Source organism: Bos indicus x Bos taurus, chromosome X (genome assembly GCF_003369695.1).
Source record: "Bos indicus x Bos taurus breed Angus x Brahman F1 hybrid chromosome X, Bos_hybrid_MaternalHap_v2.0, whole genome shotgun sequence".
Classification (NCBI taxonomy): Eukaryota; Metazoa; Chordata; class Mammalia; order Artiodactyla; family Bovidae; genus Bos; species Bos indicus x Bos taurus.
In genome coordinates, this window is record NC_040105.1 from 142640151 (window position 1) to 142653671 (window position 13521).

Consider the following 13521-nt stretch of genomic DNA (forward strand, 5'->3'; position numbering starts at 1 on the left):
AGATTATTTTAATAAAGAGAGTTGAAAGCAGAAGTGGGGAGGGCATAATCCTACCTTGCAGATAACCCCTGTTGACACCTTTCTTAAAAAAATAAAAATACCTGTATATCATGTTAAAATTAAGTAGAATTAAGTAGAAAATATAAATACTAAGGAGGAAGTAAAATTTCCGTTCACCCTGTCCCAGTCAGTTTCCTAAAAGGTAATTGTTGTTACAAGTTCAAAAATTGCTTTTCGATGTGTCTTACTTCTAATGGTGGAACAGACTGTTGATATGATGGTGATGTGCTAACCTTGGAAGCAGTTCATAAAACTGAATTTCATTTATATTTAAAAATTTCCAACTGCAGAAGGCTAACAGTGACCTAGTCATTCTCTATCTTTTGAGTAGCTACTTCTCCACACTAGGGAATTCAATAGCAAATAGGTACCCATTGGGACAAGGCAGAGTATTCTTATTTTAGAAAATCAAAAGAACACATTTTTCCTTTCCTTCCGTTTGGTACAGGTGCCTCAAGCCAGGAACAGAGCAACAAGACTGAGATTGCTAAACAGAAGACAATGGATCCGGCTACAAACACAGATGCTACTGAGAGTCAGAGTTACCCATTTCCAGCAGCATACATGAAACGCCGTGGAAAGAAAAGCTCAAGTACTTCAGGAATGAGTGAGTGTGGATCCAAAGGAAGAAGCTTTAAACAATCCACTGGAGTGCTTGGCCTAAGTGATGGAGCTGGGTCCCCACCTGCTGATAAGAACGCCAGGGATTGCCATTTCTGGCAACTGTCCTTGGAGAAGCAAGTCATGGAGCAGCCCACAACACCACAGACAGAGAGCACTACTCCTCAGGAGCTGCTGTCAGGTAAAGATGACCCAGGAAGGGGAATTGCTGATGCAGATTTTGAAACCAGAAAAGCATCAGTATCACAACTCAAGCCTGAAGACATGGAAGAGCCCGTGGTGGGTGGTCTGTCACCATCCCATGAAGATGGGACTTCTGGAGCCAAGAAGCCAGAAGCCAGGGCTGCTCTATCACATGTGGCAAGAAGGCCATCTACACCCCAAGATGCTCTCTCGGCGGCAGTGTACAGTCAGATGTTTATGGAGCCTTCTCAGAGCCAGCCAGAAAAGGAAGAAGCTTCTGGCTTTGATGTGAAAAGTGTCCAATTTAAAATGAGGTCCGCTCAAGAGACCCTCAAAGAAAAGCCTCCCAGAAGTGTTCTACAGGCCTTAACAGCAAGGATCTCCAGGAGCGTGAGTGCCTTGGTGGAGGGAACCCTTTGTGCCGGGAGACCACCTCCCAGAAGCCTTTCAGGGTCCTTCGGGAAGTCAAAAGCTGAAGTCATCATCGCAGATTCCAAGAGCACTTCAGAGGAGGGCGGTGATTCTGAGCAACAGCTGGCTCCTGGACATTCTTCCCTACCGTCCAAGATGCACAGGAATGAAGACATCTTCCCAGAATCAAAAGGTTCAGCTGTGGAGCTGAGCAGTCTCGAGCAGCAGCAGGCCCCTACGTATTCTTCACAGTCCTCGGGGAAGTCCAAAGCCACAGCTATCTTCTCTGATTCCAAGAGCACTTCCAAAGAGGGCAGTGATTTTGGCCAGCACCAGGCTCCCACACCCTCTCTCCAGCCCCTGAGCAAGTCCAAAGATGGCCAAGAAGTCTTCACAAAATTGGCTTCCTTGGGACAGATGAGTGGTTCTAATGAGCCACCGACTCCCACGTGTGCTTCTTGGGCTGTGGGAGAGCCTGAAGACAAAGTCTGCACGGGATCAAATAGCCATGTGGAGAAGTACAACAGTGCCAGTGACACAAAAGAAGTCTCCCTGGCTTCAAAGACCATACCTGAAGTGCAGGGTGCTTCTGAGTGGCAGGTGCCTCCCGGGGACACTTTCCAGTCCTGGATGAGCCCTCAATTCGAGCAACACGCGTCCACAAGCCTACAGAGCGTGGCCATGGAGTGGGGCATTTCCATGGAGCCACTGCCTCCCAGAGTGAATTCTAAGCGCCTGAGGAGGCGAAAAGTTGAGCCACCAGTCTCCTTGGATTCAGGAGTGATAACACTTAAAACGATGACTTCTGCCGGCGTGCTGCCTCCAAGACATCCTTCTCAGCCTTCATTGAAACCAGCAGCTCAGCAAGAAAGCTCTGTACATCCAGAGAGCCCCGATGTTGACAAGACCACACCTGCACACTTGCTCACTTTCCCACATCCTTCCCAGCCTGCGGTGAGGCCAGCAGTTGAGTACCAAGACTCCATGGGTGCGGAAAGCACTGTGGTTGAGAAGAGCATTTCTATGAAGCCACTGCTTGCCAAGCATCATTCTCAGCCCCCAAAGAGAGCTCTAGCCCAGCAACAAGTCTCTGTGACTTATTGTGAAGCTGAACAGAGTGTATTTGCAGGTTTGGAGGGTTCTGTTGCTCAGAAGATCAGTCTGGTGGAGAAATTGCTCCCCAAATATTCTCCCCAGTCCTTGACAAATCCTCGAGCCCAGAAAACCTTGGAGAGCACTGCTGTTAAGGAGGGCAGCATTGTGGAGGTGCCACCTCCCCAGCCCTCGGTGAAGTCTAAATTCCAGCCACAGACCATTCCACTGGAGTCTGTGAGTGCTCCCACAGAGTGGAGCAGTCCAGGGGTGCCTGTGCCTCCCAGATCCACCATCCAGCAGTCCTGGGAGATCCCCATGTTTGAGCAACCAGCCTCTGAAGGTCCAGAGAGTGCTGCCTTCGAGTGGAGCATTATCATAGAGCCGCTGCCTCCCAGAGGGACTTCTCAGGCCTCGATGAGAGCAGGAGTCAAACAAGCAATCTCTGAAGGTCCAGAGAGTGTCGACACTGAAGGGGATGCATCTACTGAGCTGCTGCCTGACAAACATCCCTACTCCTTCGTGAGACAGAAAGTCCAGCAAATATCATCGAGTTTTGAGAGTGCTGCTGCCAAAGTGGGCATTTCTGGAAGGCCACTGCCTTCCGTATATCCCAGACGAGTGCTTAAAAAGTCAAAAGTTCTGGAGATGTCCTCACGTCTAGAGAGCATGGCCAATAAAGAAGTCATACCTAAGAAATCGGTGATTGTCAAGCGTCCTTCTCAGTCATTTGTGAAGTATATGGCACAGCATGTCTTTTCAGAGAGGCCTGCTACAGAGGAGGGAACTCACATGGATCCTTCATCTTCAAATCCACCTTCCAAATCATTGAAGCCGAAAGTCGAGCAGCAAGTTTCCTCAGGCTGGGAGAGTACCAGTGTTGAGGGAGCCATTTCTTTGAAGCAAGCGCCCATGAAAAGCCTTTTACCAAGCTTAGGGAAGCCCAAAGGCCTGCAAGAAGTCCTCTCCCATTCAGAGAGTGCTCCTGCGAAGCTGAGCAGTTTTAAAGAGCAGCTGCCTCCCAGACATCTTGCCCAGACACTGGGGAAGCCTGAGTACCAGCAAGAAACCTCGTCAGCTTCTGAGAGCTCTCCTGAAGAATGGAAGAGTTCTGAAGAGTGGCTGCCTGGCAAATGCCCCAGCCAAGTCAAAGATGGAGCTGAGTTTCAGCTACTGATGCTCTCAACAGGCCCAGTGAGTGCACCTGTGAAGCGGAGCCGTTCTGAGCAGCATCTGCCTCCCAAACAAATTTTTCAGGCTCCTGCAGACCCTGAACATCAGCAACAGGTTTATCCAAGTCCCGTGGGTGCTGCCGCTGAGGGAACCATTTTGGAGAGTGATCCTAGCTGCTGGTCTCTACCCAGAGATCTGGCTTCTCCAAGCAGAATCAAGAAACCCAGCCAAAGCTCTGAAGACCTCTCTAAGAACGTCACAACTGCCCCTACCAAGCCCATGCTGGCCACTGCTCCTTTCTTGCAAGCGCCCACTTCTGGAAGCAGTTCCTCTCAGGAGGAAGTTCCTGAGAGTGATGATCAAAATAACAGCTATTCAGATTCATCCAACAATGGGGCTGATGTTGAAAAGCTTTTTGGAGTCCGACTGAGAAGAACCTCTTCCTCACAGAAGTATAAGGGTAAGAAACAAGGTTTTACCAAGCTTTCTTCACCCTCCTTGGGCTCAATTTCATCCTCTGTAGGTACAGCCCAGCCAATCAGAAGGGCTTCCAAGAGGGCCCTGGGCACCATGCAAAACCTCACCACAGTATCTGACTTGGCAGAGAAGCAACAGAGGAGGCCCAAATCTGAAAGGATGGCCAAGAAGCAACCTGGTTACAGGATTCCAGGTGAGTCTTTATCTTCCCAGATGGGCAGCAGGTATCAAGAGGAGAGAAGAACCAGAAAGCAAAGTCTTGAATGGGAGGAAGTCTGTTCTAGCCTTACCCATTGCCTTGTGGCTTTGATAGGGCTGGTTTGGGGATTTAGGGGCAGAATAATGCTCTATTCTAGATGAATAGATTTGGAGATGGTTAACTTGAAGTCTTCTCTTTCCCAATGGGGTCTCCTTTGGACATTTGTCCATATTCTGTAATGGACACGTAACCATCTCCCCACCCCTCTTACCCCATATACATGCAGATGGGATTTTATGCCTTTCTCAAAATACCTTTACATGTATTATGCTCCCTTGAACACCACGTAGCTTTTTATTTTTTACTTTTTTGTTTTTTTTTGCTACTCAGCATGTGGGATTTTAGTTCCCTGACCAGAGATCAAACCTGCTGTAGTGGAAATATGGAGTCTTAAGCACTGGACCTCCAGGGAAGTCCCCCATGTGTATTTTTGAAGCCAACTCATTAATAGAGCACTATATTCAGACTCTCAGCTTGAAGTCTTAACTTATTGTAAATGTTTGTACTTCCACAGCTTCTTAACTCACCTGAAATGTCTAAGAATCAAGAGCTAGGTGACTTTTTGAGCATTTATTCCTCTCCAAGCCTTTGTACCTTCAGAATTATCATCACATAGTCTTGTACATGCCTATAACCATATCCATAACCACACACTTTCATTAGAGACCATGAAGTAACAGATGCAATAAGATTTTCCTTGGAGTTAGAGAAATGACATCAGTGGCCTAATCATCTGGCCTCCTAGGAACTTCTCTAGCTCACTTGGAAACCATTGTCCTACGTGAACTGGGGATAGAAAGAGAGATGGACAAGGGAGGGAAAGGGACCAGGAAGAGGACAGTTGACAAACTTTGAAGTTGTGGGGAAGGCACTAAAGAATGGGGCCCCTCTCTATATGTTGTTTATTTTCATTTGGCAGTTAACAAGGATCCCATTTGAGACATTATTGTGGGTAGGTCCCATTCAGTCTCAAGACCCAGCCTGCCTCACTTTAGTTCTACTTTCTTTCATTCCTTTCTCAGGAAAAGCTCCTGGTCGATGGTCAGAGTATGCCGCCTCAGAGGCAGCTTGGATAACCGCGATAAAGCAGGAGCAGGGGAGCTTCCAGGCCAACATTCCTCCCAAAGAGCCAAGACCCAAGAGTAGAGCTGCAGCCAAGGCTGAGAGGAAAGAACCCAGACATGGAGTAGGACCTCGAGCAGCCTCCAAAACACTCCAAAAGGTCATTGGAGCCAATTGATTAAGCTGGTGTTAGGAATTTTGCCTAATAGTTCCTCACTTCCTTGGGTGCATTAATCAAGGCAAAGGGACTTTGGAGGGAAAAAACTTGGTTTGTACTCATAGAAAGGTGCCCCTACTTTATGTTCCTAAAGGATTTGTGAAAAGTGGTGCATAGAGAAGATTCTATAAATCAAATCCTGTTCTAAATATTCTAGAATAGGATTCCTCCAAATTGGTTGAGGCATAAGTAGATATAAGAAAATCCCAAAGGTCACCACTGGGGTGAGTTGAATAACTATTCTTACAAATATTTTAGCCTCTAAATATGTACATGCATTTAAGAAAATATGAGTGGAATTAAACTATGTTTTTTTCACTTAACATTTTATTTCTGGGCACCTTTCCATTATCAGTACATAATGATTTACCTTTATGTAAATAAAGGTAATGTTTGATGTTCAAGCTTCCACATATTGATTTGGTTTGGTCTGGCACCTTCCTATAGATTAAAAGTGAAATTATGTGATAAACTAGGCTAATGGATCAGAACATGATAGGATGACGTCTTGCTTTTAATGTCCCATTTGCAATGTCTTTGGAAGTTTTAGAATGAGGAGCCCTCTTGTCAGCCTCAAGAAAACTCAATGAAGTTCACATAACAAGAGATGTCTAGGTTCTTATACTTTTAAGTGCTTAAAGAATTTGTTGAAGAATCATGTGAAAATCTGTTTTCACTTTTTGCTTTAAAGATCTTTTCATTTCATCATTATTATTTTTATGGGAGCAGGATCATACAAGTAGAAAAGTCTACCTTGGTTAAAGTTTTGTCAGAGGGAAATACACTAAGATATGTAAACTAATTAATTTAGATCAGTTGTGGTGAGGTTAATTTGGAAAGCTTAAACTGTACCATTTTGAAAAGACCTATAGTTATATCATTTTCTAATGCAAGGCATGAACACAAAATGTAAACAAGTTTTGTTGTGTAGAAATCTATGGAACCCAATTAATTGATAAGATTTGTTTGCAACCACCACATTTCAGTTAGCTTTCTGTTAAGTGCTGGTAAACTGCTAGAGAAAAGGTTGTAATCGGGCTAAGTAATTCTCATGTTAACCTGTTTACACTGTTTATATGATTAGATAACCTTTTCTCACAGCTCAGAAAGGTGATAAAGTTGAACCAGCTTAGATTTTGTGATCCTAAATTCTAAACCTAGGTGCTTTCTGTGCTCTTTCCTTCCTTACCTCTCTCTCTTTCTTTTTGGTTAATGTTGAACTTATAATACCCAGGATTGGACATGCACCTATGATCTGACTAAGTAATTTGCTATTTTCATATCAGGACTTATAAGATCTTTCTCTTTTCATTTTTGTATTAAAGAGAACTGGCCTTGTAAGTGAAAGCCAACCAAGAATGGTTCCCACTTCTGATGTCAAGAGACAAGAGAAGATGGCACCAACAAAGCCTCCAAAGTCTACCAAAACAGGTAAAACAAAAACAAAAACAAAAAAACACCCTATCCCTCGACTCCCAGAAGAGCTCTCATAGAATGTGAAACTTCCCATTTCAAACTCAGGCAATACGTGTCTCTTCCCCCAAATCAGCTTGTGATTCTCTCATGGTACTTCCATTAGATACAGATATTAGCTTGTTTTAGGAAAATCCAACTATTATGACTAATATAAGTCAGTCCAGTGTGTAACTTTCAGAGGTCCTTTCAGTCTTTTACCCCATCAAGGAATCTGTATAGGAACAAAATTGTGATCATGCACTAGAAGGTTCCTGTGGCTGGTATTCAAAAGGAGAGAATACCAAGCCACTTTCTAGTTCACAGCAAAGTGGTATTTTCTCACCCTCTACATTCCCAGTGAAACTGTGAAAAATAATCTTGTATAAATGCCCAATAGTATTGGAATTTTAAAAACTATTTAAAACGCTTGTTTCAACCCCTCCATATTCTGAGCAGGGGTATGAGAGGTGGGGCATGTTGAAAGCTGAGAAAAACACTGTGCTGTGATAAAATCGAATGGGGTCTCACCAGTACAGTTATGTGTCATAGGGATTTTTTTTTTTTTTCTAGAAGGAGCAGGGAGAGGGGAGGATAGGTTTATACTGCGTCATCTTTGTTCTCTTCCTTAGTCTATCTCATGAAGAAATTAGACTAGGAATTTAGGAATCCACTGTCTGGCCATGATATAGCAGCACAGCAGGTCAAGTGAATAGCCTCTCATGGGCATGGTACTCTTATCAAGTGGTTTTCAACTCTCACTATGTGTTAGAATCACCTGATGTGATTTTTAAAAAATTATATATGGTCTTGGATCCATTGCTGGAGATTCTAATTCAGTTAGTTCATGAAATAGCATGTGCATTTGTATTTTTAAAGAGACCCTAGGTGGTTCTAATATGTGACCAGAGTTGAGAACCACTGGCTGACTCTAAGCCGCTAAGTCAATCAACCGTAAAGCAGGATGAGGAAGGAGGTACTTGTAGAACTGGGGCATAGCGAGGTAGTCTGCTCAGTAGGAGCAGTTGATATAATGTTATTTAGCATAGACTTTTCTTGGGTGGACCTATTGAGTCATCAACAGTGATTTCATACAACATAAGGGATTGGCAAAACAAAAACAATGTTACCTTATTTGAAATTTTAAAAACTGAACGGATACCATATAACATGTTTCCGCTCTGGTCTCAGTTCAAAAGTGTAAGACAGTCCAATAATGACGACCCAAAGATTGGCAGTTACAGCTGCAGGTATTTATTCTCAGGCCTTCCAATGTCCAGGCCTCTGTGGTTCTAGCCATATTGACATTACTCCTTTCACATACCACCCTATAGCATTGCCCATGCACTGACTTTTAGAAACCAGAGGAAACCTAAAAGGAGGAAAATTTTTATTGCATCCCATAAACATACTTCAGTATCTCTGGGGCTTCTTACTGCTTATGTGTTATTTTCTATGGTTTGGTTCCAGTTGGATTTGAAGATGAGAAGATAGTTCAAGTACCTTCGATGGAAAAAGAAACCAGGTCTGCTACACTTCCAGCCATGCTACCACAGCCGGTTGAGCCAGCTGAACCAGTCTGGTTCTCCCTGGCCAAGAAGAAAGCTGAGGCATGGAGCCATATAGCAGAAACGATGCAATAAGCCGCTCCTGGGTGGAGTATCAGCATTTCAAATTATAATTGCCAATAGCTATATTAATGCCATGTAGTGAATTATTTACAGTAGCCATTTTTATTAAGCATAAGAGCCTTAAAATGGGCATTAAAGCTAATAATTATTTGAATTAAATAGATGCCATGAATGCCCAACCTTCAGTACAGTCACTGCCAGCATCTGAAAACCCAGCATTTCCTTTATAAAAACTATGTAAAATGTTTGCACTTCTGTTGAATTGAGAAATCTTTAACTTTGGACCATAGACTGTAGAAGGGAAAAAGCTAAAACATTTTGTTGGAGCAACTAAGAGGTGGGCATTTCCCTTGATCAAATAAATTCACTCTAATGGAAATATCCAGATGATCTGATCCAAGGATTGGCTTATATGTTTTATGAGCCTAATTAAATGCTTCAGTTCTTTCCTTGTTGCTCTGACTTCGTAAAGCCTCCTAAGAAGAGGTGGTATTGATAGAAGTGAAAATTCTGGGTTTCCAAGAAAAAATTTGCACAGCCAGCTCCCCAGTCTGTCCATTGCCCTTTGAAACACCTTCTTTGTATCCCTGAGGGCCCCCAACCCCTGCAACTTACACAGAGCTCTCTTTGCACATGCTGAATGACAACCTGTCGCAAGTCTGGCAGCTGTGAGCACCTTCCTATGAGGCATAACATTCCTTGGGGACTATCATACTCCCCTGAGGGCTTAGCCCTCCAATGTTTGACCTCTTACACCAGTGCTATTGTGGTCCTCTCTAGTTGCTCAGAAGCATAGTGCATGTCATACACATCCTATTTGTAAAGCACTTAAGGCCCTCTTAAAATTCAAAATTCTGCAGATGGGGGCTTCCCTGGTGACTCAGACAATAAAGAATCTGCCTGCAATGCAGGAGACCTGGGCTTGATCCCTGGGTCAGGAAGATCCCCTGGAGGAGGGCATGGCAGCACACTCCAGTATTCTTGCCTGGGAAATCCCATGGACAGAGGAGCCTGGTTGGCAACAGTCCATGGGGTCACAAAGAGTCAAACACAATTGAACAACTAAGCACAGCACAGCACAGCAGAGGCCAAAAGTTGTGCTTTTAATCAAGCAGATGGGAATCCTTCCACGAAGGAAGTCTGAGGCTCCTGGACACTGTCTTATGCCCAGGCTCCCAGTAGCCCAGTTTCTTGTTGCTTTCCCTCAGCAGCCTCTGTTTCACAAGATTTGGGCTCAAAGCAAGATTGAATTCTCAAAGCCACAGAACAGGTCTTTCTGCTAACCGGAAACCTGGAGTGATTGAATTAGCCTTTCCCTGCCCTCATTCCTAGAGGCACACACACCCAACACTCACTAGACTGGACAGCTCCCACCTCCCCAGTGAACCACTCACTCCAAGTCCTTGCCCTCCATTCCACTCCCCACCAACCTGCCACACACACACACACACACCCCACTAAGGGAGAGCTCCTTCTGGATGCCTGGACAGTACCTAGCTCATTTTCTCAGGGAACCCAGAAGTGTCTTAGTATTACACCTTTCATGGTATCTGCCTCTGTCACCATGGAGCTACTTTGTTTAAACAGAAATGCAGCCCTAGATGTAACTGTGCCTTTAATTTCTGAGTAGGATGCTGCCTTATGCAAGAAAAATTCAGAGGCTATAGGGTGGCAGAGGTAATTTCAACCCTTGGTGCTTGGTTTTCCTGATGATGGTATAATGTGATACTGTACAATCATTTGCTGGATTTTGCATTTTCTCTATAAAACAAGTACTTTTCCTTATACTATATTTTTGCCTTTTTGATAATGCTAGGTTTTTGATTGATTGATTGGGTTTGATTTCTGTTGTATTTCCATAGTGAACAGTTCATTAAGGTAGATGCCTTTACCCAGGTAATCCTGGTAGGTTAACTGTTACACCTCCCTTTTCTCAGGCTGGACCATAATTAGGTTATTCTCACTGTAAGAACTCTCCATTAACAATTTCTTTTTCACAGTTAACAACAAAAAAATATGTTTTAAGTAAAGAGGTTAAGTCTTTTTTAATGCATAAAGGTACATTTTGATAAGTTTTCAGCTTCTTTTAGTATTCTTGATTTCTGCTGTATGCAAAGCAAATAAATTCAATAAAGCTTGTTCTATAGTCTGTCTCTGTCTGTCACATAGGGAGGGAAATTAAATAGGTTATTGACAATTTAGACCCAAGGGTTGTCAGAAGAGCAAATGATCTTGAGAGGTTGTGTGGAGCAGAAAGGACCCCTATGCAGGTGTGCCTGACCAAGCTGATGGCCTCCAGGTGGGCGTCTATATGAGGGAGTGGTACTACTAAAGAGGGGGTTTTCATATGTGTAAACACATGAGGAGCAAAGAGATGGGTGGGAGAGAAAATGCAGACAGGCGAGTAGAGGGGACAAGATGGAGGTTATACTGCAGCCTGGCTCAGGGACTAGGTCTGAGTCTTCCTGCAAGGTGAGCTTCTAGAACAAGCCATTATCAAAAGGAAGGGGCCCCGCTGTGCTCAGCTAACAAAGTGTAACACAGAGTGAGCAAGGGGAAAGAGTAACAGATATTTAATCTGGTATGTCCATAACATTTGTCCTATTTGCAAGGTTCAAAAAAAAAGAGTTTAGTTAGGGATCCACATAACATGTCTAAAAATATTTGAAATGTTCAAATCAAATGATAAACCATTAAATAAGTTGTATCTCCTTCCATGACAAATGTACCTTCCTAATGACCTTAAAGGCCAGGTTGGGATTTAGAATTCTCAGACTCCTCTAAGTTCTGCCCTGATGGTGTGGGAAGAGCTGCCCTCCTTCCCTTCCCCCACCCATGCCCTGGCTCCTAGGCCAGGCCGCATCCCCTTCTGGGCCTACAACCCCTTCTTGGGCCTGGGAGCACCCACCCCAGCAGTGAGTGCAGTCAGCCCTCCCCAGGACAGATCTAAGAGGAGCACACGGGCCCTGGAAGCAGGCTAGGGACTGTTCAGGGCTGCCAGGTACCTGGAGCATGGGCTAGCAGGGACACAGCCCTTGTTCCCATGGGCTGGGCTCCTGGCCCTGGCGGGAGGGGTGTGGCTGGAAGAGGACCAAAGTGGCCCTCTAGAGCATAGAGCTCAAGACAGAGATACCTCTGCCTGGGCCTGGAAGCAATACTGTTTTAACAACTAGCACCACAGAAATACTAACAAATCAGAACCAGGTTGAAGGGCCTCAAATTGTACTAGGTGACCTGCCCTTTCAGTTGAAATAATGGTGACAGGGAGTGCTTGCCTTCTGTCTCACCACGTGGTTCTAGCCATAAGGAATAATATAACACATTTTAAAACATCAGCATCAGTGACAAAAAAATGACAGTGTAAGTGTTAAGTTTACTTTGACAGATATTAGTGGAGCACCTACTAAGTGGACAACTCAGTGCCTAGGACTTTGGGAAAGATAAAACGTTTTAAGGCCCCAACCATTCAGAATCACAGTCATGGGGGAGGTGAGCTGGGGGCAGGAGATACACACATATGTAAATCATGTACAAATACTTGGACATACTATTCACAATAATCAAAAGGTGGAAACAATGCAAATGTCTACCAACAAAAGGAATGGATAAACAAACTGTGGTATATACATACAACAGAAATATTTTTCAGCCCTAAAATTAAATGCTGATACACTCTACTATGTAGATGAGCCTTAAAAACCTTATGCTAAATGAAAGAAGCCAGACACACAAGTTCACATATTGTATGGTTTTGTTTATAGGAAATGTCCAGAATAGGTGTTCATTGATATAGAAAGCAGATTGGTGGCTGCCAGAGAATTGGAGGGTGAGGAAATGGTGAATTGACTGCTTAATAGGTACAGAGTTTTGGGGTGATGAAAATGCTCAGAACTAAAGATGTGGTTGCACAAAATTGTCAATGTCATTGAATTGTTCACTTTTAAATGGTTGATTTTAAGTGAACTTTACCTCAATTAAAAATGCTAATATAAGTTGGAATATAAGATGTGCTACCACAGAATATGAGAGAAGGTATCAATGTTACCAAGAGAGCACTTAGGAAGCTTTAATTAAATGCAGAAATGAGCCTGTCTAGTCTCAGGTCCCCAGGCCCATCCCCTTCTCTGATCCTCTGATCAAATGTGACTTATCCTTTTTTCCCTCTTAAACAGAGTCTAGATATCAAGCTTATTCTCTCCCTTTCCTCTATTTCACTCATTTTTAATTATGAAATATTTTAGACCTACACAAAGGTATAGAGAATAATACTGTTGATATCTATGTACTCAGCACCCAGCTTAAGAAATGTAATATTACAAATATAGTTGAAGCCCACTGTGGATCCCTCCCCAATAGGATCACCATCCTTTTCTTTCCCCAAGGGGCAGCCACCATCCTAAATGCAGTGTTTATCTTTCCACTGCATGCCTTTCTGCATGCTTGAGTACACACACATCCTCACAGGCATTGCCTTTTACTCTGTGTCTATATCCACCATCCGTACCTGGTGAGTGAATGTTCTCTTAGACTTCATATACCTGGTATCATGTCTGTGACCTTCTGAAACCAGCTCTGTCCCTTGGATATTTTTCTGGAAGTGTTAGTCATTCAGTCGTGTCCAACTCTTTGTGACCCCATGCACTGTAGCCTTCCAGGCTCCTCTATCCATGGAATTCTCCAGGCAAGAATACTGGAGTGCCATGCCCTTCTCCAGGGATCTTTCCAACCCAGGGATAGAACCTGGGTCTTCTGCATTGCAGGCAGATTCTTTACCATCTGAGCCACCAGAGAAGCCATCTCCTATACACAGCCTCTCTGTGTCTCAGCCCCTGTGAATCCTAATCTCCTCCCCAGTTCAGCCACTACCGTCCTATTCAATTTTT

General features: G+C 43.9%; 1 protein-coding gene across 1 annotated transcript in view; it reads left to right on the forward strand.

Moving 5' to 3' along the window:
- Nucleotides 1–9518, forward strand: part of KIAA1210 (KIAA1210 ortholog) — a 43659-nt gene extending 34141 nt beyond the window's left edge. Inside the window, exons 9-12 of the mRNA XM_027535489.1 lie at nucleotides 509–4210; nucleotides 5299–5498; nucleotides 6881–6986; nucleotides 8478–9518. Coding sequence (XP_027391290.1) covers nucleotides 509–4210; nucleotides 5299–5498; nucleotides 6881–6986; nucleotides 8478–8650 — 4181 coding nt within the window. The 3' untranslated portion in view covers nucleotides 8651–9518. The remainder of the gene's footprint in view (nucleotides 1–508; nucleotides 4211–5298; nucleotides 5499–6880; nucleotides 6987–8477) is intronic.
- The last annotated feature ends 4003 nt before the right edge of the window (nucleotides 9519–13521 follow it).